Genomic DNA, 23087 nt, shown 5'->3' with positions numbered 1-23087 from the left:
AGTGTCTGAATTTAATGTGGACTGTTACTTAATTTGTTTAGCACACTGTATTTTACAATTTTATTTTGTTTAGAAAATTGTTTAATATTAGTTACTAACATTCTATAATAGCCTTTTCCCGAAACTTTGTAAAAAACACAATCATTCATAAAGTATATTCACTGGTAAAAGCAGGAGTTTTGGAGAAAAATAAAAAGTTATTTCTTCTATGACATCGCATTTATCGATAATTTATTTTAGCCGAGAATATTTGGTTTAATTGGAAAATCAAAGTCGGAATCAACTTAAATTTTCGTTGTTTGTTTCGGGAAAGGATTATTTAATAGGTATCAAATGTTTAAGTACCGCTTCAGTTACGAATCATGCAAAATGGGAATACATGGTTGAAAAGCCTACATATTTTTATTTTTGATATTTTGTTAAAATTATTATCACCCCTGTTCGTAGCAGATATCAATTGTAAATAATGTATTAAAAAATTCAAAATAAAGGGAGACAACTCTGTAAATGATGCTAAAACACAATAGAACTATTGACTATTAAATATCGCCTAAGAGCATACAGATTGGAATAACGATAGTACTTTTCATCATATAAATCCACAAAGCAACTTTATAACGAAAGAAAAATGTGAAGCCTTATTTGAGGTGTATCATATATTACAAAATTTGCATGATTCTTACAAAAGACTGATCTTTATAAGAAAGTAAGTATATTTATATTTACATGTATCCTTATATCAAAAGGAGAGAATGAAAATACTACTTTTGTATTTCAAATATTAAATTCTCGGGCCAAATAAGTATTTTTTATATATAATGGAAGATGGTAAAAAAATAAAATTTATTTGTAATCGAAAAGTTAGGATGTTCTTATCTTAATCTGACTTTGTAGAGATAAAAAGCTTCATCAGGTTGGAGTTATTGTTTCACAACTCATTCCTTATACAACAAATAATAGTTTTACAATTTTTAATATCAGTAAACGTGTGTTTGAGAATAAATACATCTATCATTCTCGTTGATCTTAACACTATGAATGTTTGCTCAATTTTAACATATCATTTGTTCGTAGTTTTTAGATGATTTTCACGTGTGAGGTCATATGATAGACTATTATTCAGATATATGTTAGTACAATGTATTGTTTTACATGTATATATAATTTAAACTTTTTTGTGCATAGTGCATATCTCTTTTCAAATAATTTCAGAATAATCAATTTGGTAAATTTTCTTAATACACCATTCCCCCATTGTCCAGTCCCCCGTCTCCCACTGCCAACTTTGAACTTTGAAATGCGCCAATCTTGTTTGTTACCATCAAATTATGTTATTAAGAGATCAATTAAAATATCAATATATCACTCATGCATAAGTTTGTAATATATACTTATGTCATATATTAAGATAAAAATATATCTTTTTTGTATATGCGTTATAAGTACTTGTTAAAACCCTATATCTTCTACCCTATATCGCATACCTTATATCACTCCCCTAGATTTATATCGCATACCCTATATAGCACCCCTAGACCTGTATCGTATAACGTATATCCAACCCATTCAACTGACACTACTTGAAGTATGGTTAAAATATTTGATATATAGAAAATGATAGTTAAAATCTGTATCGCATGCTGTATCAACCCTCGACCTATATCACCTCGCGGGCTGTTGGCCCTTCGGGTGATATAGGAGTCTCAGATTGATACAGCATATGATACAGATTTTGACTATCATTTTCAAAACAGATTTTGACGTAATATTCAGTGTACATATGTATAGAATACGATTTAAAATAAAGTAACTCTCTATATCGTAGTGTTGTTATGATGCTTTAAATGTTTGTTCTTGCTTTTTATAGGAGTCGTAGCTGTTGGTAAGATTCAGTGATGTTTTAATGTTCACTGATAAAATATATTCACTGTTTATATGTTATATTGCATGCTTATGAGGGAAGGAGAGATTCATCATATATGGTGCACTGATTTCTTATATCTAATTGAATTCTTAAAATATTCCTTTTTTTTTCAGAATATATTTTTTATATGTTGGGTGTTTGGCAGATCGTTAACATTTCTTTGATATTAAGTGCCATTCTGTATAAGAATCAGGCAATGAGTGGCACATATTTTCCTCAATTCGGTCTTTTTTGCCCCAAACATATTCAAATACATCTAGAAAACAACTGAAAAGCTATTTAAAGCTATTTTTCCTGAAGCATTGATGACGTAGATATTGTTTACTGCTTATATAAGTAAAAACTTTGGGAAATTTTTCCCGCCATTTTTCCATAGTGCATTTCAACTAAATTTGACCTATCAATATCTTAAAAAGGCAAACTTTACTAACACTTTGACGGTTATTTCTTCAGATTATAAGGTATAAATACTTGGATAATGCAATAAAATCTTTTTCTTCATGTGCCACACCATATACACATTTTGCCAGATTCTTAGATGAAGAAGTACTTAAAAGAATGCAGTAATCTATGGATATGTTTAAAGCTCTATACAAAAACAAATTGTCTACTTGACTTTTAATATTTAGAAATAATATATACAAAAATAATAATTTTGATGAAAAAAATCACTTTTGAAAGCAATAAATGTACTTTTTAAATGTACATTTCTAGTATAGCTTGTGTCCCACAAAAATGGCAAGATATGAAAGATTAAGTATTAAAATAGCTGTAAAAAGGCCTCAAAATAAATGTAGTGAGGCTATTCATAAAACTAAGGCAAAAATCGACCCAAACTACTGAAAAAAATACAGAAAAAAAAAACATATAACGTATAATAATGAACATAAAAAAGAACGACAACCACTGGACTACAGGTTCCAAGGCTTGGAACAAGTACGTAAAGTATGTGGCGCGGATAGACATGTTTGTCATCACACTCATCACATTTTCTAGCCTGGAACTGTGGTGGAAAAATACGACAATAAAACGAACTTAAAATCTGTTGAATTCGAATTAAACTCTTGAAATCGATACCAAATACAAATAATTTAACAAATAGAACAAAGCTGTCGCTACCTCGAAAGAGTACTTGGTTTTTCTGTGAGCTAGTTCAAAATTCAACTGATGAGCACACCTTATTTACTCAAACAAAAATATCAATAAAAACACGTCCAACAGGTTTTAGTGAAACTATATCATAAAATGTCTTAGTAAAACAAAGTAGGACGAAAGTAACAGAGTTAATTGATATATATTTATTATCAAGAGAGTCAATGTTACAACCAGTAAAATTTACATGTAACTAAAGGTCATTATTCTTTCCTATTGTCAAATTAGTTAGTATTTGACTATTGTTTTTTTTAATTTTATTTTTATTTTTTGTTTTGTAATATCAATCCACCATTTACAAATAATCAAATAATTGTATTAAATAAGAGAAATATGTCGAGAAAATTAATTCATAAACTAATAATTTATTTGTATTCATATTTCAAAATATTGTCACTCACTTATATTGTCAACTGCACTGAGATAGCAAAATATGTCTTTGTGCTATTCGGCATTAGTGATCCTATCCTTATAATATACCTTTATTATCAATCATTTTACCAATATTCAATTATAGAGATGTACTTTCCAACTTTCAGTTTACACTTCATCACATATAAATAGCATGTGCATGGCACTTATTTACCTTGTCACCCATGCTCAACTTCTTACAACTGTATATATTAAACGCAAAACATGTTTCCATAAAACGTATAAAGAAAATGACGGCAATATCTCTGTAAGTAATATTGCGAAAATGTGATTATCTATAAATCATAAAATAAATAAAAAATAACATATTAATTGATGTATAATCGCAATTATTATATCACAAAATATACTTCATTGTCACTTAACAATTTATAGATCATATTATTACATTCTAGAATTTCAGTTGATAAAACATACACATTTCAGGTTTGTTTGGCAAGGTTTTGTATGTTGGCTTTCATTCATATTATAAAAAAAAATGTGTAATGATATTTAAGTAACACTCCAGATGAGAATTATGCAAAATGTAATTCATGGTTTGAAAGCCTACATATTTTCATATTTGATATTTTGAGTAAAATGTTTTAGTAAACAGAAATCAACACGTATGTCTTGTCATATAATTCATGCTTTTAGGAGATAAAAATTACATAAAATGTACAGTAGATATCAAAATTAAGGGAAATAACTCTGTTAATGACACTAAAGTTCAATAGAAATTATTGGATTTTCAATATGGATTATCTCCTAAAAGCAGACAAATAGGAAGGAATGATAATACATTATATAGACCCACAAAAGTAAATATGTGTAGCCTTTTTTAGGTGCATCGCATATCATAGAATGTGCATGATTCTAACAAAGACTCTGCTTATTTTTTGTGTTTTGTTTTCCATAACGCAATACGGAATAAGAAGTCATGTTACCATTGTTAAGATTTGTAGAGCTTGGTGCTTCGATATCATTTTTAAAATAGTTATAAATCTGGACACGAATTAAGGAGGTAACCCTAGGGTAAGGCAAATAACTCTTGAAATCATTTAAATGTTTGTATCTTATTCAATTTCACTAAAGCCTCTCATGCTTTCATTTGAAACAGAATGAAATCAGTCTAAATTATTTTGATGCTTACATGAATTTGATGTAAAATGCTGAATACAAACATTCCAATGATTTGTTAAAAAAAACAACACCACGACGTAGTAACCATAATCAAGTCGAGTAATCCTTTCATAGATACATATGTGTATGTAACATACGAAACCGACTTTCTTTTTTAGCGCTAACTGCAGAAGAAATTGGTGTAAATGTTGATGGTCTAAATGAAGGCGATAGGGTTAAATTCAGAGTTGTTATACAGACCCCGGGTAGAACGCAAGCAACAGCAGAGTATATTGCCTCTGTCAACGCCCCACCATACGGTGGATCATGTAGCGTATCTCCCGAATCCGGTAAGTAGAGCCTTGTGAGATGTTCCTTCACTCCATTTGCAATCGATGAACCGATCTGCCCAAATTTTTGACGGATCGGTAGATTATTGTTGGCTGATCGCTGGCGGATAGAATCGATACCGATGACTGGTGACCAATTTGGTCAAGGTTTTGTTATGTTAAGTGTCAGTCTCTGTTAGAATCAGGCAGCGGAGGAAATATGGTATGAAGAAACCCACAGATTTGAAAGTGTATTTCGACTATTTGTGCCATCATAATCAAGAAAGATCATTTTCCATATCAATTTTAGTAATTTTCATTTAATCCACTGAAATTAAACATTTCAAGAGCTGATTAATCTGTCAAAAACCAAATTTTTCTAACATTCTATTTTAAAAAATTCTGGAAAAAAAGAAAGTGATACAGAGATTAAATACTGATATTTGCAAATAGAGAAAGCATCCTGAAGTAGAAATATATTGTCAGATAGGTGGCTTTTTGATATGTGTTTCTGAATTTTGCCATTTTGACTGATTTTTACACATCACATTTTATCTACACTATTTATGAAATCTTGCCGTATTCTAAATTTAAAAATACGTAAAACACCGAGGCTTCATTCCTTGCATTGTTGCATATGGTAGAACCTCTCGGTGATGGATTTGGCTTCCTCTTTCGATATATTTAGTTATGAGTACTTCTTGTATATAACTAATATTTTGATTATGATCTTCCTACATATTTGATTTTAATGCTACTGATGAGAGGTTACTCCTTGAAACACGTGCACAGCATATCGAAATTTACAATATATAAAACTGGTATTTTTTGTATTTTACGAATCTTTGACAATGGATATGTAATTTTACCTTGAATTTAAATTATCGTTTTGTATTTCACTTAAAAAGCAATTAGGTTTAACTAAATTACTTAGTAGACATATTGTTGCCTTTATGGAAATAAAACAATGGTGCACACAGAACATGATAACCTTTATTGCTGTCTATAATGTTAAACTTTACACTATTCATCATGTCATTAAGAAAAGTAATTAAGGAGGTAGACCTAGGGTAAGGGACATAACTCTTGATATTAGTGATATGTTTGTATCATATTCAATTTCACATAAGATTTTCAAGCTTTCCTCTGAAACGGAATGAAATCAGTCCAAGTTACTTTGATGCTTATATTAGATGATGTAAACTGCTGAATACAAACGTTCCCAGAAAGAGTCATCTCCCTTACCCTAGGTCTACCTCCTTAAACTGGTGAAAAAAGGGAAATCAAAACAAATAATGATGTAAAATATGTAAACCAATCAGCAATCACATTGTGTAAAACCGGAGCGATTACCGGTTTTACGGATCTGGGATCTGTTAGACGGATCGATGACAGATCGAAATTATAGTTGCACAGGTGATGATGTGGTTGACACTGTATCGTCCCTTTCATTTTTATTTTTTGATACTTTTTCATATCAACAATAGGGATACAATGCTTATAAATATTTTGAAATGTGATTTAAATATAATATAATGTAGGTGTGTTTAGCTGTTATGTCCATGATGTAACTAATGCATGAGAGGCGTTTGGTAGCATTTCAACCTTACAGAAATATTAAGGATGTTTGTTGCCCTGTTAATGTTTAATATCTTTAATGCTAGAACAATAGGTAGAAACAAATGATTGGTCAGTCTGCTCGTTTATTGCGATATACGTATTTAAAATTTTGGCGGGAAAAGGTTTCTCTTGACTTTCTATAGGTATAGGTTTTGCCTAAGTATATTTTATCTTATAAAAAATCCCGAAGAAAATAACAAGGATTTCATATAAAAAATAAGACTTCTGAAAAGCATTTTAGGTGTGTTTCATGAAATTAAGAAAAGAAAATTTAGTCACTGGTCAAAGTATATCATGCTATTAAATGGACAAAACCAGAGGAGTCTGTAATTGACCAGCAAACATCCTTGATATATTAGATACTTATTTCCTGTTTATCCAGACGGAAATCAACATGTATCAATTAAGTTGACATTGTTAGCATTGTTTGAGGAATTTTATCCACCATCTAGGTTTGCATACAGTTGATTGAAAACCACTTCTGGCTTTTGTATTATAGGAAAAGCGTCTAGTGATTGGTTTGCAGTGACGTGCAAGGACTGGAAGGACGAGGGAATACGCTACCAGAGAAATCCAGCGAACGACGCGAATGAAGTAATAACATACTCAGTGTACCACGAGAGAAATACTTCTACTAACAGTACATTAACCAATCTTGTATCAGAATCAGGTCGGTTTAGTGAAATTACATAGTTTGAGTAATAAGATGTTACCTGTTGAGAAAAATGGCAAACAGCCACGTAGGGCATCAGATGGCTTTTTCTACCGTTACAGAGGCGAATCCAGATATTCTCAAAAGAGGGACCCCTGAATGGCCTAAGTGGGGGCCGACTCTGTCATGAGTTAGTGATTTCATATATATTGTCAATTAAATTTTTTCCGATCGGGGGGGGGGTGGGGGTGGGGTGGGGTGGTTGGCCTCCCCCTTGGTTCCGCCTCTGTGCTGTTTATAATTTAGTACTTCGCACTTACGCTAAATGCTTTGTGTCGTTAAAATAAGTCATATTACATGAAGTTCTTCTTTAATAACTAGAAGTTCAAATTTTAATTTTTTACACCAAGAAGTATGTGTTGAATCAATAGTATTCTGAAGAAGAACCGGTTTTTCCATGAAAACTTTCTTGCAATGATTTAATCATCTTTCGTTGGATAGAAGGCCACATGCATATTTAATCCACGACATAAAATAATAAAAAAAAACATCCTCTTTATCCTTTAAATGATCTCACTCTTTATAGCTGATTACATTTAGTTAGTAATTTTTCATATCTACAGAACGCAAACCATAATAGCAAGCTTTTCAAAGGGACGTTAACCAACGACACACGACACCCTGATTTGAGGCCACAATGAAGAACAATAAACATTTTTCTTTGAAACTTAAACTATTTCTACATAGGAACGTACCTGAATGGTTTGAAATAAGTTATTTTAAAACATCCAAGTACTTACCGCACTTCCAATAAATTAGCTATTCGAATTTGAAGTCTTCTGCTGCTGTCTATTGCTTACATCGGGCAGTTAACCAGTATGTTGGGTTGGAGAGTTACCTCTCCTTAAAGTTAAAAAAAAGAAGGCAAATTCATGCATATGAAAAAAAGTCATTTCAGTGAGTTATTAAAATTACTTGTGGTTTAATTTTCGCTTTGCAACACAATTTGTTCTGGTTATGATTCTCTTTTTTCAAAGAGGCACAAAGGCACTGAACAAACTAGACAAAAATACATATAATTATTATGCTGATTTTTCTACTCCCGTTGACTACAAGAATACTTCAATGATAAAATTCTCAGAACGTTTTCATTCTCCGTTTAAATTTGAACCAATGATACGCCAGATTCTAGAAGACAAAGTCATATGTTTATAATAAGCGGCAGGGCTATGTTTGATATTTTGACGAAAAGTTCGATAAATACACAAAATGGTATAAAGCTGAATTTCAATTTCATGCGACATTAATATTGCGTTAACCCTTTTTAATTGATAAGTGATACTAGTATTTTATCAATCCTTTTTGATTTCAGTCGACACTAGTATTGAGTCAATTAATTTTAATTTCAGGCGACACTAGTATTGTTTCAGTCTCTTTTTATTTCAGGCGACACTAGTATCGTGTCAACCCTGGCAGTAGGAGACCCAAACAATGACTATCGTAGTTATATCAAGATTCTCATCAGGGATATATACAATGGCTATGTTGAGGAATATCTACCTGTTCAGGTAAGAAAGAGCGATATGATTAGGCAGAAGATCTACCTGTTCAGGTAAGAAATACATGTTGCGATGTTATTAGGCTGATATGCCCCTTTGAACGAAATTTGGTCGTGACATTTTTCTGACCGGATGTGTTAATAGGGTGTCCACGCAAAAACCAGGCAGCGGGTAACACTTGACAAGTTTTGTTTTCAGAACAATTTTCATCAATTTCATATAGCAAATTCATCCTTTCTCAAGATTGAAAGTTGGTTTTTGATTAACGGCAACGGTTAAAGAGCAATAAATTACATAGAAAACATTGAAATTCATTAAAAAAAAGGAGATAACTCTTTTATTTTAGCCAAATCTGGTTGCTTAGATCTTGAGATTTTAAACAATTTTCAGAGCCATTAATGGTCGATTTAAAACAAATTTTATATTAATTGGCATACACATGATGTGTGCACAACATTGCAACAAAAAAAATCAGTGGGTTAGAACTAACCAAGTGCCAACCACATCATTGGAACTGCCTGGTTTTTACATGGACAGCTTCTGAATTCTAAAACTAGAAACTTTAAACCTTTACGTCGAATAATTTAATATGACCATTTTTTATTGCAAGAAAAGATGCCATTGTTTTTATCTAATCTCGGATAAAAAATTAAGAAATTCCTACCACATGATCAATTGACAAGGTCATGAACTTAAAACCACGCACCTTTTAACCGGGCTATATTTTACCAAGGAAATAATCCTGTCTGATAAAAGCGTGTGTATTTAAGTTAATCTGAATTCATCATAGTTTTTACCAAAACATTATAGTATATTAAGGCATGTAACTAATATTTGAATATATTATCTTGTAGAAAGAACTTTGGTTCGTTTTAGTCCTTTATTATTTTGTGGTGTTTTGTTTTTTATTTATACTGTTTTTTTTTTATTGTGTTCACAACTTTGTATACGAAGATCGTTTTTCTTTCTCTACTGGTTTCAAGTGTAGGTCATGTATGTGGATTAAGATACATTTGAAATGTCCTGTCACTAAAGCATCGGTATTTTTGCCGAGATTTCTTTTTATAAAGTAGTTAATAATAGAATAAATAATTAACCAAAATATGATCACGAGTGCCGAAGAACGCCTAGATTTAACGAGTGTGCGGAATTAGGTTCCGCGCACGAGTTAAATCTTAATGCGTTCTTAGCATGAGTGATCATATTTTGGTTTTTCACGATAACCAATTGATTATCCTATTTATTATATAGATTTCCTCCATTATTCATTGTTATTTTCAACATAAATTAAAATTTTATGAATGGCGGATAATGGCGGAAGAAAATTTGTATAAGTACAGTGAAATATTTCTGTTTGGAATTTTATTCTTGGCCTGGTTACTATTATGTTTAATCATTTATATATATAACATGTACATGTACCAAACGTCACATTTACGACCATTTCAACATTCTAGACTTTTTATAAGGAATGTTGCCTATATTTAACAACACTGAAAGAGAATTAATTTGGTTACATGACGTGATTTTAGCAATTTCTATGCATTAATAGGAGTGGAAACAACGTTTTGATCAGAAACATTTAAGTATGTTTTATTAAATAAGAAATGAGACTACGTTATCATATTATCAAGTCTGGTTTGCTACACCAATCCGATTAATATTTTATTGACTTAAATGTTTCAATTTCTACGTATTCATGCTCTTATTCTATTCTGCCTTTGATTACAAAATATTTCACTGAAATCATGTCCAGCGTATTATTCATATAAGCCTTTTTTAATTAATGTAACATTAGGAAGAACTAAAAGTGACAATTGATGGCTGTCTATTTTAGTTTATTTACCCGTCTGAAACGCCCAGCCCCTAACAGCATCCGAGGTTCAAAACTCACTCAAAACACTGCAGACAATCTCTAAAAATATATGTTTGTTTGTTAGGGTTTAACGTCCGAGCAGCAATATTTCAGCTATAATTAAAAATATAAGAAGCTTGCAAAGTCGGGTAAAAGTGAATGATTTAAATTCACGTTATCCGATTTGCGAACGACGATTGTTTTTAATAATGTCAGAGAATTTCGAAAGAATTCTCAGCAGCGTTTAAATTTGAGAATAAACGAAGCAAGCTGCGCGCAGTGGCAGACGTTCGTTTCCTCCCTCACTAACCGCTGCAGACAGGCCTTTCGAAATTCTCAGGCGTTATTCAAATCATACGTCGTTTGACAATCGGATAACGTTGTGTAAAATCATTCACTTTTTCCGGAGCTTGCAAGATTCTTGCATTTTCTCAGAGGGCTGGCTACAGCGTCTAGAGTGAATTTTAAACGTCAGAGGTTGTTCCGGAGCTTTTAAACGAAGGTGCAAGGAGCATACTGAAACGCTTTATATACATACTCTACAAACTGGAATCATACTTTGAAACACTTGCGTGCTTTTGAACGGAAATCAAGTTTGTTGACCAGTTGTTACTTATTATTCAACAGCCACTCTCTTGGAAGCCTGTGTTGGAGCTCACTTGAATTAGTTTACAACAATTTTACTTGTTAACTTCACAAAAATTGATAGGACACACGTTTATGAAGACTTCTCCAAACAATGATATACAAAACATATATTTGAACATTGAGGGCATGCGTTAAACAGTTATGAATATAAAAAAGACAATTGTGTTAGGAGAAGGGGCGTTCTGTTCAAAACCAAGACTTTACAACTGGGAGTCTCTGTATATATAGAGGTTGCAATATATATAGAGAAACCTGTCTATATCGAATTATTTTAGACATTAAAATTAGTTCGATTAAGACAGGTGTTCGGTTAAACAAGAATCAAAATAAATTTTAACTGATTTAAAGAGACTTTTAGTACCATTCTGTGTAAGTATCAGGCAATGGATGGCACATCATTTTCCACAATTAGTCATTTTTGCCTAAAATATATTTAGTACATCTAGAAAACAACCAGAATGCTATTTAAGTTTATCCTGAAGCATCTGTGATGTGGATATTTTTTGATTGCTTATATATGGAAAGAGTGAGGGAAAATTTTTTCCGCCATTCTTCCATAGTGTATTTCAACTAAATTTGACCTATCAATATCTTAAAAAGGCAAATTTTACAAAAACTTTGATGGTTATTTCTGGTGGTTTACTTATCAGGTATAATTAATTGGTTAATGCAATAAAATATCTGCGTATTTTCCTTCATATGCTACACCTTATATACATTTTGCCCGATTCTTACACGGAGAAGTACTTTAAAAAAGTGATTGGTTTAAACAGGTATTCGGTTTATTCAAATTTTTGTTAAGAACAGAATTCTCTTTATAAAAATCATCACATAAATGTGTTACGAAATGAAAAAACACAAATTTTAATTAAACCGCAAATTTTGCTCTTTCATCATTTTTTTTATTGCATAATTTATTACTCAGAATTGGATTTACTTGTTGAACTACCCATTTTTCATTGATCTCAATAAACTACTACTAATACTCTTTCTTATTTCACATTTTGATTATATTTTCCTTTCATTTTTATCTCTACAGATGAAACAAATGGAAAATTAATCACCTCATGAAAGATTCCATTTTATGTAACTTCTCTCTGAAACGTTTACATTCTCAATGTATATGAGTCATATTTGCAGCCATGTTTTATATAATTTTCTATAGTTACTCATGCACCATATTCTTTATTTCACTTAAAAGGTCACGAATCCATTAAATACTGACCGTTCAACACAAACAGATGCTGAAGTAATCAGCAACATAACCACGCTTATTAACAATGACATGAAAGAAGCCATAGACAGTAACGATCCTAAACAGGTCCTTCATCAGGCATCTGTATTGGTCGCTGCCATCACCCTCATTGTAAGTACGTCTTGGAGTTAATTGTCTGTTCCATTGCTAATGTATTGTAATACTTTATTCAAAATTAACACAACAAAACAAAACAAAACAAAAATAAAAAAAAACAAAAAAAAAACAAAAAAAAACAAAAAACAAAAAAAAAGAAAAAAAAAAAAAGAAAAAAAAAAGAAAAAAAACCAAAAATAAAAAAAATAAAAAACAAAAACCCCAAAAAACAAAAAAGAAAACAAAAAACAAACAAAGAAACAAACCAAAAAACACAAAATCAAAAACGAAAATACAAAATAAACACCCCCTCCCAAAAAAAATAAAAATAAAAACCCTACACTTTTATTCGTTTTGCTGGACTTACGTAATAATGGTTTACTTTGCTTCTCAATATGTATTTCTATTAATCCAGTGCTGGATTTTGAATTTAAAAAGTTTCTATAATCATTTGGATTTTTCAAAACTTAGAACAATTATTCTTTATCAAAGTGTCATTGTTTTTTTAAATATAATAAAATCAATAAGAAGTAGCCGGTAAAATGTTCAAGTATTTAAAAATATATAATTCAACTTTATTGATTGATTGTTGGCGTTTAACGCCCGAGAAGCAATATTTTCGCTATATTCAGGCGATGAACATGAAATGGATGATATAATGAAAATGAAATGATGATAATGGGATGGGACACAAGGATAATAGGGTCGACAAGTTTTGATTTCCACTGGCATTAGGGCGAGGTGAATGTAAATATTGGATAAAAAAATACGATGGGAATTCTGTGCGAAATACGGAATTATATATGGGGAATGAGGAAGGGGATAAAGAATAATGTAACTGGGGGATGGTTTATGGTGTAAATTGCAAGTTCATACCATTTAAGGGCTGTATCCATTTTTAAGATCCAATCAATATACAATTCTAATTGATTCAAGGTTCAGGAAAACCAACCGGACAAATGCTTAATTTTCAGTTAAAATATGCTTTTTTTTCGTTGCGAAAGTCTTTTTTTCAGATAAGTCTTTTTGGAAAAAAAAACTTTAAAAGCAGAAAAATATATTCGTTTAAGATTTAATTTTATTTATTTTGAGGGTAAATCAATTGACGAAAATGAATCCCCACGAAAATTTATCTAGGAAAATATATTTCAGTCAGATAAAACATAATTCTGACTTGAAATGGGCTGATACTAATACACACATATTATTCCTAAAATATACGCCGTCCAAATTTATTTCACCTATGTGTGCGTTTGATACACAATAGCAGATAATTAAAGATCATTTACAAAAGTGAAAACAATTGTCACCATTCCTTTCATTTATTTAAATAAATGTTTCAAGATGTCAAAATGTTTTTAAATGAACTCGTCATAATTATTCAAAATCTCTTTATTATTAACTTTATCAACTTTATTATTATCTTTATTATTAACTTTGCTACATGATTGAAGTCATTCCTACATAAGTTTTATGGTTGTCATCAGGAACTCGTGGGTCGTTCTGCTGTATCCATCAACGGATCATAGTTTTCAATTTGACGTTTTATGAGCAACTCGGCGGGTGTTTCTAGAAATGCAAAGGACGCTTACCCTACCGGTGCACCTGGTGCATGCTCCCAGTTTTTAGTGGAGTCCGAGTTGCTCATATGCTTTTTTTACTTTGTATGTATGATTTTAGTTACTTCATGTTCTTTATTGTGTATGTCTGCTTTCCATGTCTGGTCTTTGTCCCTGGATTGCATTCTTTTGATTACCGCTATAACATTGGTTCCCTTGATTACTCTTTGACGGCGTCGTTATCAATGTTATTGTTTGTGTGAAATTATTAATTTGCACATAACAGGAAATGTAAGGAAACCTTTAATTTGCACATAACAGGAAACATTAGGAACTTTTTGAAATAAACCAGCATCGTTTTATTTTAATTAACAAACGGCTCCCAAAAATGTAGTACCAGCAAATATTCTCCTTTCTTCTTTGCCAAAAGGTAGTGGGAATCGTGCAGTTAGTACCAACGAATACGACAAGTCATTGAGCTGGAATCAAAAGCACATTCCCATTAAAAATGAATCGAGAACTCACGAAAATTTGTCCCTTGAAAATAGATAATTATACAGTTTCAAACATATTAAGTAGCTGTCTTTGTAAGAATCATGCAAAATCTGAAAAATGTGATACATCTAAAAAATGGCTACATATTTTTATTTTTGTAATCAAGTTTTTGTATTGGTCTATATTATGAAATGTGTAATTATTCATTCAAGTCTGCCTGCTCTTAGGAGATAATCAACATTGAAAACCCCAATAGATTCTATTGCATTTGAGTGTCATTTACAGACTATATTTGAGTGTCATTTACAGACTTATCGCCCTTAATTTTGAATTCTACAATGCATTCTATACAATTTTTATCTCATATGAGCACAGGTTATATGAAAAACCAAATGTCAAGTTTTGTTTACTAAAGCATTTTAAACAAAATATCCAAAATAAAAATATGAAGGCTTTCCAACCATGTATCACATTTTGCATGATTCTTAGCTGGAGTGCTACTTAATAATTCCAATTCTTGCAAAGTGGTGATTTATACACAATCATTATCTTGAAAATGTAACAACAAAATGATGAACCAACTAAGAGTGACTCTGTTGTCTGTTTCTGAACGATAAGAAGTGAATTTTGTATGTTTATAACATGCATGAATCACCGCGTCTCTAATTTTCATAAGGACTGCTACTTAATATTTTTACTTTTTTGTATAGCCGGTTACAACAGAAACATTCAACACAACCGATAAGCCTTTAGAGTGGATTATTGGACTGTTAGACGCAACTACGAACGGAACAAAAACATACGACGATATACTGAATGATTTACTCAAAAATGACAAGGATCCTGTAAAAATTGTCATTATTCAGGTAAGTTATTATCCTGATTGCCCATTTGAAATCGCTTTCACTCAGGTATATTAAAAGCCTTATAAATTGGTCATCACTAAGGTACATTACTACCCTGCTTCGATTGTCATCACTCAGGTAAATTTTTACCCTGTTGAAATTTTCATCACTGCGATAAATGACAACATAACTTCCTATGTTGGAATCAAAGTTCAAAGACTGAAATTATTGATTTAGACCATTTTAGTTTTTAATTGCAATTTTTCATGCCTCAGGGAAAATTTTTTTCGTGCTCTTAAAATAATTTTTCAAGACATTCTGAAAATTTGTTAAAAAAAAACACTTGTAAATTGTGTTCCATTATTGAAGCATTTCAAAAGAATGAAACAAGAACATGACGTTAAAGTATAGCCCAGAGAGTGTTCATGCAGATCATATTTACTTACCAAACGGTTCTGTAATAAAATTGAATGACAATAAAGTAAACTTTTAGTTTGATCTGAACATTGTCAAACCCCCCCCTCCAAAAAAAAAAAACAAAAAAACCTTAGAAGTAAAAGCTCACTTCGTTCCAATTTGTCAATTTCTATAGAAGTCAAACATGGAGTTGCCATTTCTTCTGTCAATAAAGGAATAAGATACAAAAACATGGCACCTGTTAGAAAACTTGTGCTGTAGTTATTACAATCTTTAGCAGATATGTATCCAGGAACCATGCAGACGTTGATTTTAGGGACAAAATATTCCTTAATCTTTAATGCGTATTCAGAGTATTGGCATTCAACACTTGTTTACAATAATCTTATTCCTTTCCTTTTCTTTCAAAGGTAGATAACTCTTATTTTACAAAAAAATCATCCCAGCTTACCTTTACTAGAATGCTTCATATGCAAAATCGTTGTCCATTTCATAAACAAAATGTCTGCAGCAATCTCATATTACAATTAAAAATATATTATCTTTTTGTGAATGAATTACTCAATTATTATTTTAAATGATTCTGTTTGAAAGGTTAATAAATTTTCGAACATCAATTTCAAAACCACAGAGTACACTGCCTGCCACGAGGGCTGAAGTTCGTGAGTTTGATTCCTGGCAGGGTCACACGAAAATCTTTAAAATTGGAAGTTAGGGTGCACTATACAGTTACATTTAGGCGCACTGTTTCGCACACCAAGTTGACCCGGTAATTTTCTAAAACTTAGAATGAAAAGTTTAAATTTGTTAGATATATTGTTTAAATGTATTTAAGTATTAATAAATAGACAGATGTAGTTTTTGTATTGGTGAACAGGTGTAATTTAAATGAAGAATGGTATCTGGAACGTTTCAGTCCCCAGTCGTATTGAGTTCTCTCCTCAATATTTTCAATATACCTTATTTCACACGAACTTGAGGACCTAAAATTGTGAGAAAATGAATCGATAAGGTATTTTTGTTTTCCCTTTATTTCAACCTCCTCCATGCATGTTTTCATCCTGTGCTAGTTTGGTAGTGTCTTATATTTTATGAAACATAGTATTTGTTTTCAGTTTTGGGAAGGCTCCCCAATTTGTACTTAAACTCAGTAATATTTTTTCTCCGTATGTTACCATGGATACTGGATTTCATAACAATAATCACTAAATTACTCGTAAATTACTTGACCCTTCACACACCTAGGATTTGAAAAATATGTACTTTTTATGACAAAACACTTGAAATTGACCTAACTGTATAGTACTACCTAACTGCTTTTCCACAAAACACGCAATGTTTAAAAAATAGCGTGATGACTGGATTTCTCGGAGTCAGAATAATGTGTTGGATGACATGCTTACCTAGAATGCATGAACAATCTGAAATAACATGTTTAACCACAATCAATCAGTCATCAATCAAACTTCAAACTTTTTTTTTCTCTTCAGGCTATCGATAATCTAACCCAGATAATGGAAGATACCTTAGAATCCAATGCATCAACATTTTACATGATAGAAATGGCCAGTAATTCGTTCGCTAACGTACTTGATGACAACCAGTTTGTCGGAATTAGTGCTGGGGTAAGTTTATGTTAAATAAAGTGTTTTGATTTTGCACCCAGAATACAATGGAAAAAAAAATTCCTTTCATATATTTCACCATTAAATGTGTCACAAAATTTAACTATATAGAGAAATAAAGTAATTTTGGAACTTTGTTGTCATGGAATAATCCATACTTTGATATACATAAGTAAATAAATACCATACATTTAAAGGTGATCATGACTTTTCATTGACGACAACCAAGCAATGAATCTAATTACACAACCAAAATAAGAAAACACAAATGACAACAAATCTGATATGTACAAACACAAGTTATAACCGTCATACAGTTACCATGCAATAATTTTAATTACAATTGGTGATACGTTAAAACAACAGAGCGTCAGCAGTGGGATAATTTTAGTACATCACAATCCAAACAAGTTATTAAAAAAAGTTCTTTTTAAAAAAGAAAGATAGCCGACGCAGTAAAATTTGTTCTTTTTACTTATAATTTTCTACATTCCATTCAGGAAATAACACATGGCACGCAATTTCAATTTTCAATGCATTTTTTTTCGAATGCCACTAAGTTGTCAGTATTTGGCCAATCGCGAAAAAGAATTGCAATCAGGTGACTTGCGTTTCCATGGAAGAGCGTCTTTAAAGTTAAAGGGTAAAAGCGAAATTATACCGACTGCGTCGGAAAAACTCGGCCTAAACGTGAACAAAGACGATCTACATTCACATTGTAGCCAATTGAATAAAAAAGATTTCACATGAAAACTGAAGATAAGGGAAACAAGACACTTTAGCAATAGGAACTCCTCCAAAAAATTTGAATGACATTACGTATTCCAGATGGGCAAGCATGTCCTGCTCCACCAGCGGCACCCATCACATCATTAGTGAGTTTTATACAGTAATAGTATATCATAAATTATGTAATACAGTGCCAGGTGGTATCTAATATGTTACTTATTTTTTACGAAGTAAAATATGGATGTTTTGTTTTTAAGTACCGGTATATATGTAATATTATGTCCAGTGTTTTCTAATAGGTTTACAATCCGTAGTTGAAGCAAGTAGAAAATTCATAATAGTTTGTTGATTTTCCAGATATCCGCTTCTAATGCGTTGACACTGTTGATAAATAATTTCAAGAATGCTAGTGAAACTGCTTTGACATCAGAAAAGTTGTTTGATAGTTCAGATCCGCGTTTGGAATCGACATCTGACGGTAAGCTTATTTTCATTTTCATAGAAAATGGATATATATATATATATATAATACGTATTAAGTAGCAGTCTTTATAAAAATAGACAGAAGGTGATTCATGCACGTCAAAAACCCACCAAATTCAGTTTTATTTCTTGTTCAGAAACAGCTGTAGTCTACATAACCAGTCTTAGTTTTACATTTGGTTGTTGCGCTTTTGAGATAAAGTTCATTTTGTACATGAAATGGGTAATTTGCAAGAGTTATTGTTCTTGATTTGGTTTAATTTGGTTGAGCAAGAGTTATTGTTCTTGATTTGGTTTAATTTGGTTGATAATCTGCAGAAATAATTATGTATAGCATATGTAGACCGAAAAAGCATTTTTTTTTGGTGGGTTTTTCTAAACCACGAATCACTTTACCATTGGCAATATTTGAATTTTATGCGGGTGGACTGATATTTAAAAGTACTGTCAATAACAGTTAATAAAGAATAACAGCAAGTAAACTAGTTAACGTCAGAGAAAAGAGTACGTCTTCCTTTAATTTAATCTAAATTTTCATTCAATTTAATGGGTATCTTATTTTAGTTTGATAAAAGTTAAAACTCATTGTCTATTCTTTATTAAGCACTTAAGGAAGTATTGATATTTAAGAGGGTATCACCCCTCCCCCTTCAAGTCTAAAGTACACTCCATATTTTGGGTGAAGTCCCAAGTACAATTATACATTTTGGTAAAGTCCAAATTCCATGAAATTTGAAGTACAAAATACCGCTGTTTTGAAATGTTAAGTCCATGGAATTTTGTGCCTAAGGCTAAAGTACAGTCTAAAAATGACCAAAATCCCAAGTCCAAAAAAGGGGGAGGGGGTGATATCCTCAATCAATACGAACTATTTCCTCAAGTCCACTACATTACAATTTATATAAGAATCGAAACAATTTAACAAACAACGCTCTTTTTAGACGAATTTTGTTTCTTTCAGTGAGAGTTGCTCATATTTATAGATTGTTGTCTCAATGTCTCTGGTCATTTAGCCACTTTAAAAAATCACCTTTCAGGTATTGTTATTTTGTATTTTTAGCACTGGTAGGCTTGGTATCAGCTGTAATAGGAGCTACACTTACGTCAGATTTTCCGGCAAATGGACTAGCCCTTATCTCTACAAACACAGCTGATGCTAGAGAACAGGTTGAATTTCTAGCTAAAGTTTACGGCGATCAGGCATACGGGTTAATGGAAAACAGCGATCTGACACCAGAGGAACGCAACGGTCTTTATTTAATGCGAGCAAGAATAACTCAAGCTGAGTTCAAGGATCGACAGGACTTGGCAAGTTAATGAAAATAATTTTATCTATTCACGTAATTACGGAATTATATTCATTGTAGCAATTTTAGCTTTTTTTTATCCGTTACTAAAAATAGAACAAAGGGGTCAGACAGTAGTTTTTTGCATTTATCTCCAAAAGAGTTGGTGAAAATCTGTCGAACCATGTCGGAGTTATTGCCCTTTTTGGACGTTTTTTGCTGTTTTTTATGTTATTATTTTTAAAAAATCTTCTCCTCAGAAACTACTTTACAGAATTCAATGAAAGTTGGTATTTTTGCTTTAAATGACCGTTTGGATATTTGATCTGTTATAAAGCATGGCAGATATTACTAAAAATAGAACATTGGTGTCAGACAGCAAATTTGTGCATATATCTCCAAAACGGTTAGATTTAACCAAAATCAAACATAGGGGTAAAATTAGTCAGCATGAAGAGATCTATAGGTGGTCAAATTTTGGTGAAAATTTGTTGAACCATGTTGGAGTTTTTTTTTCTGTTTTTGATGTTATTACTTTAAAAAATCTCCTCCTCAGAAACTGCTCTACAGAATTCAATGAAAGTTGACATTTTTTATTTTATTGGGTATCCTTAAAGAAATGAAAAAAGAAGATTTTTGATCGCTGAAAAAACATGGCTGTCGTTTCTAAAAATAGAACAATGGGGTCAGACAGCAGCTTTTTTCATACATCTCCAAATCTGTCAGGTTTAGCCAATAGCTTTCAATTGCTGAAATGATCCTTATTATAAAGCTTACAAAGGTGTCCAATAAATCAAATGGAGTCAAAATTGTCTGACAACTCCTTGTTAGAGTTATTGCCCTTAAAAAGGCAAAAATTTAACCAGGTGAGTGATTAAGGCTCCTCGGAACCTCTTGTTAATTTATCTTTTTGCATGAAAAAATATTAATGTAATAATAATATTGAACATAAAGAACTCGGCCCAATGACAAGTCGTACCTAGTCTACTTTTTTACTGGTTTAACCTGCCTGATATTAACCTTACCTTCTATATATATTATAGGCATCAATCTCAACGACCTCAATAGACCTAGCAATACAGGTGATCATCGACCAAGGGCTGAACATGACTTGTAAAGGTTGTGATACCACCTTTGATAAAAGCAACATCGATATTCATTTGACAAAAACCACGTTACAAATGTTGAACGAAATGGCTAATGACTTACTGAAGAACGGTTCTTCTATAGAAATGACTTTAGTGATTAGCACAGATTCGAATGATACAACCTTATTTGGCGTAAGTTTTTCTTATGGTCGTTTAATCTAACACTGCGTTAACTACCACTTTTCAAAGTTTGTCTTTTTTAACACAATTTTATGGTCGCAGTGGGCATGGGAGGTTTGACAAGCCAACAAACTCAGTTTTACGCACCATTTTGCGTAGAAATGCTTGAACCAATACAGAAACATAACGGCTATTTTCCAGTATATTTATAACTTTAACAGTTCATGTATCTTTCCCTCCAATTTATTTTTATGACTTCGGCAAATTTGTTATCACCTTTATAATATTTCTATCAACGAAATTTATGGAAAAGTAGCAGTTTTAAAATGGAAACGGATTGTCTCACAGCGAGCCCCTCAGAGTAAGATATGATTATCTTTTCGAGAGGTTCAAAACCGACGTAATGCTGTATAGTTTTGTCTATTATTATTGGTTTATATATACCTGCTACGCACTTCGATCACAAATTTCAGAGTGAGAAGCTCTACAACCACAGTTGCTTCATGCACTACAAGCATAACAATGTAATTTATGAAAAATGACTCATTTGCAAAACAGCTTGTCTTTCTTGTGCACACAATTTTTATGATACAATTTTTATACAAGGTGCACCGGTGGATAAACGTCCTTTGCTTTTCTAGAAACACCCGCCGAGTTGCTCATAAAAAGTCAATCCGGGGTAGACAAACGAGGAAAACTATGACCCGTTGAATAAATCAGTTTTCATAATGCAGATGGATACACCATGACGATCTACGAGTTTCTGATGACGACCATAAACCTTCTGTAGTGATGACTTCAATCTTGTAGCAACATAACCCTGTTCCAGAATTCTATTTGTTAGAGTTCTAGTGCGATACAAAAGTCTGCGTAGTTTCGACAAGCTCTGGCATAACGTATCAGTTGTGATATGAACACTCCATATCCAGGTGCTGAAGGGATGTTGCTACAGATGAAAGGAAAGTTGACAATTCTGAATGAAAAGTCATCACGTTTGTCGTAAAGTTCGGTCAATAGTTTTCCTTTACCATCGATTTCTAATTTGGAAGATGATTTGGAATTATTTCTTACAAAGTATGAGGAATCTCCACCAAAAACTATATATTTGTATCTAGATGTACCATCTTTATTAGAAAAACAGCAATGTATAATGTTTTTAAGTCGGGATTTTAACTGAGTATGGGGAATAGAAGTATAATGTGTTGAAAAATCATAGGTTTTAATGCCATTATATTCAGATTATAGACTTGAACTGATTGTCTCCAAAAGATCTTTCGAATTTTTCAGGATCCACATTGAATTAATACCACTACGGGAGTAACAAGTATTGTGGTAGGACTGTAGACCCTCTTTGACAGTTGTAAGTAAAGAAGTTAAAAGGTTTGAAAGAGGTTTGGTGGTGCATTTTGCTATGTAAAGTTGTTTGTATGGATTCTTGTGGAGTTTAGGAATCCAGTACATAGACGGTAAATCACAATCATCGTCCTTGGTAGAGAGACCACAAGATGATAGCACAGATTTTTGGTTATCCACAATCTCTTCTTTGGAGAGTGTGGTAGCAGTATAGGACTTATCACTGCTATTATTTTCTGGGTCTACCTCTGATAATAAACACTGGATGTAAAACGTTTGCAGACAAAAACAATGTTGTTTTGGGCTTTGTCTGCTAGTACGACAACATATTTGTCATGTACAGTAGACAATGTTTTTGCTACTTCGGGGTCTTTGAAAACCGATGTAGCCTTGGCACTCATTGG

General features: G+C 32.0%; 1 protein-coding gene across 2 annotated transcripts in view; it reads left to right on the top strand.

Moving 5' to 3' along the window:
- Positions 1 to 23087, top strand: part of LOC148620127 (uncharacterized) — an 84486-nt gene that overhangs the window by 40627 nt on the left and 20772 nt on the right. Inside the window, exons 6-15 of one of the 2 annotated variants that reach the window (XM_088580710.1) lie at positions 1868 to 1882; positions 4789 to 4959; positions 7058 to 7228; positions 8657 to 8778; positions 12474 to 12638; positions 15388 to 15543; positions 17430 to 17564; positions 18651 to 18771; positions 19837 to 20084; positions 21106 to 21342. In XM_088580710.1, coding sequence (XP_088436836.1) covers positions 1868 to 1882; positions 4789 to 4959; positions 7058 to 7228; positions 8657 to 8778; positions 12474 to 12638; positions 15388 to 15543; positions 17430 to 17564; positions 18651 to 18771; positions 19837 to 20084; positions 21106 to 21342 — 1541 coding nt within the window. The remainder of the gene's footprint in view (positions 1 to 1867; positions 1883 to 4788; positions 4960 to 7057; positions 7229 to 8656; positions 8779 to 12473; positions 12639 to 15387; positions 15544 to 17429; positions 17565 to 18650; positions 18772 to 19836; positions 20085 to 21105; positions 21343 to 23087) is intronic. The other variant, XM_088580711.1, reaches the window with a different exon arrangement.

This window comes from Perna viridis, chromosome 4 (assembly GCF_037379345.1).
Source record: "Perna viridis isolate PV_CMFRI_1.1 ecotype Kerala chromosome 4, ASM3737934v1, whole genome shotgun sequence".
NCBI lineage: Eukaryota > Metazoa > Mollusca > Bivalvia > Mytilida > Mytilidae > Perna > Perna viridis.
This window is presented reverse-complemented; position numbering and strand designations above follow the sequence as displayed.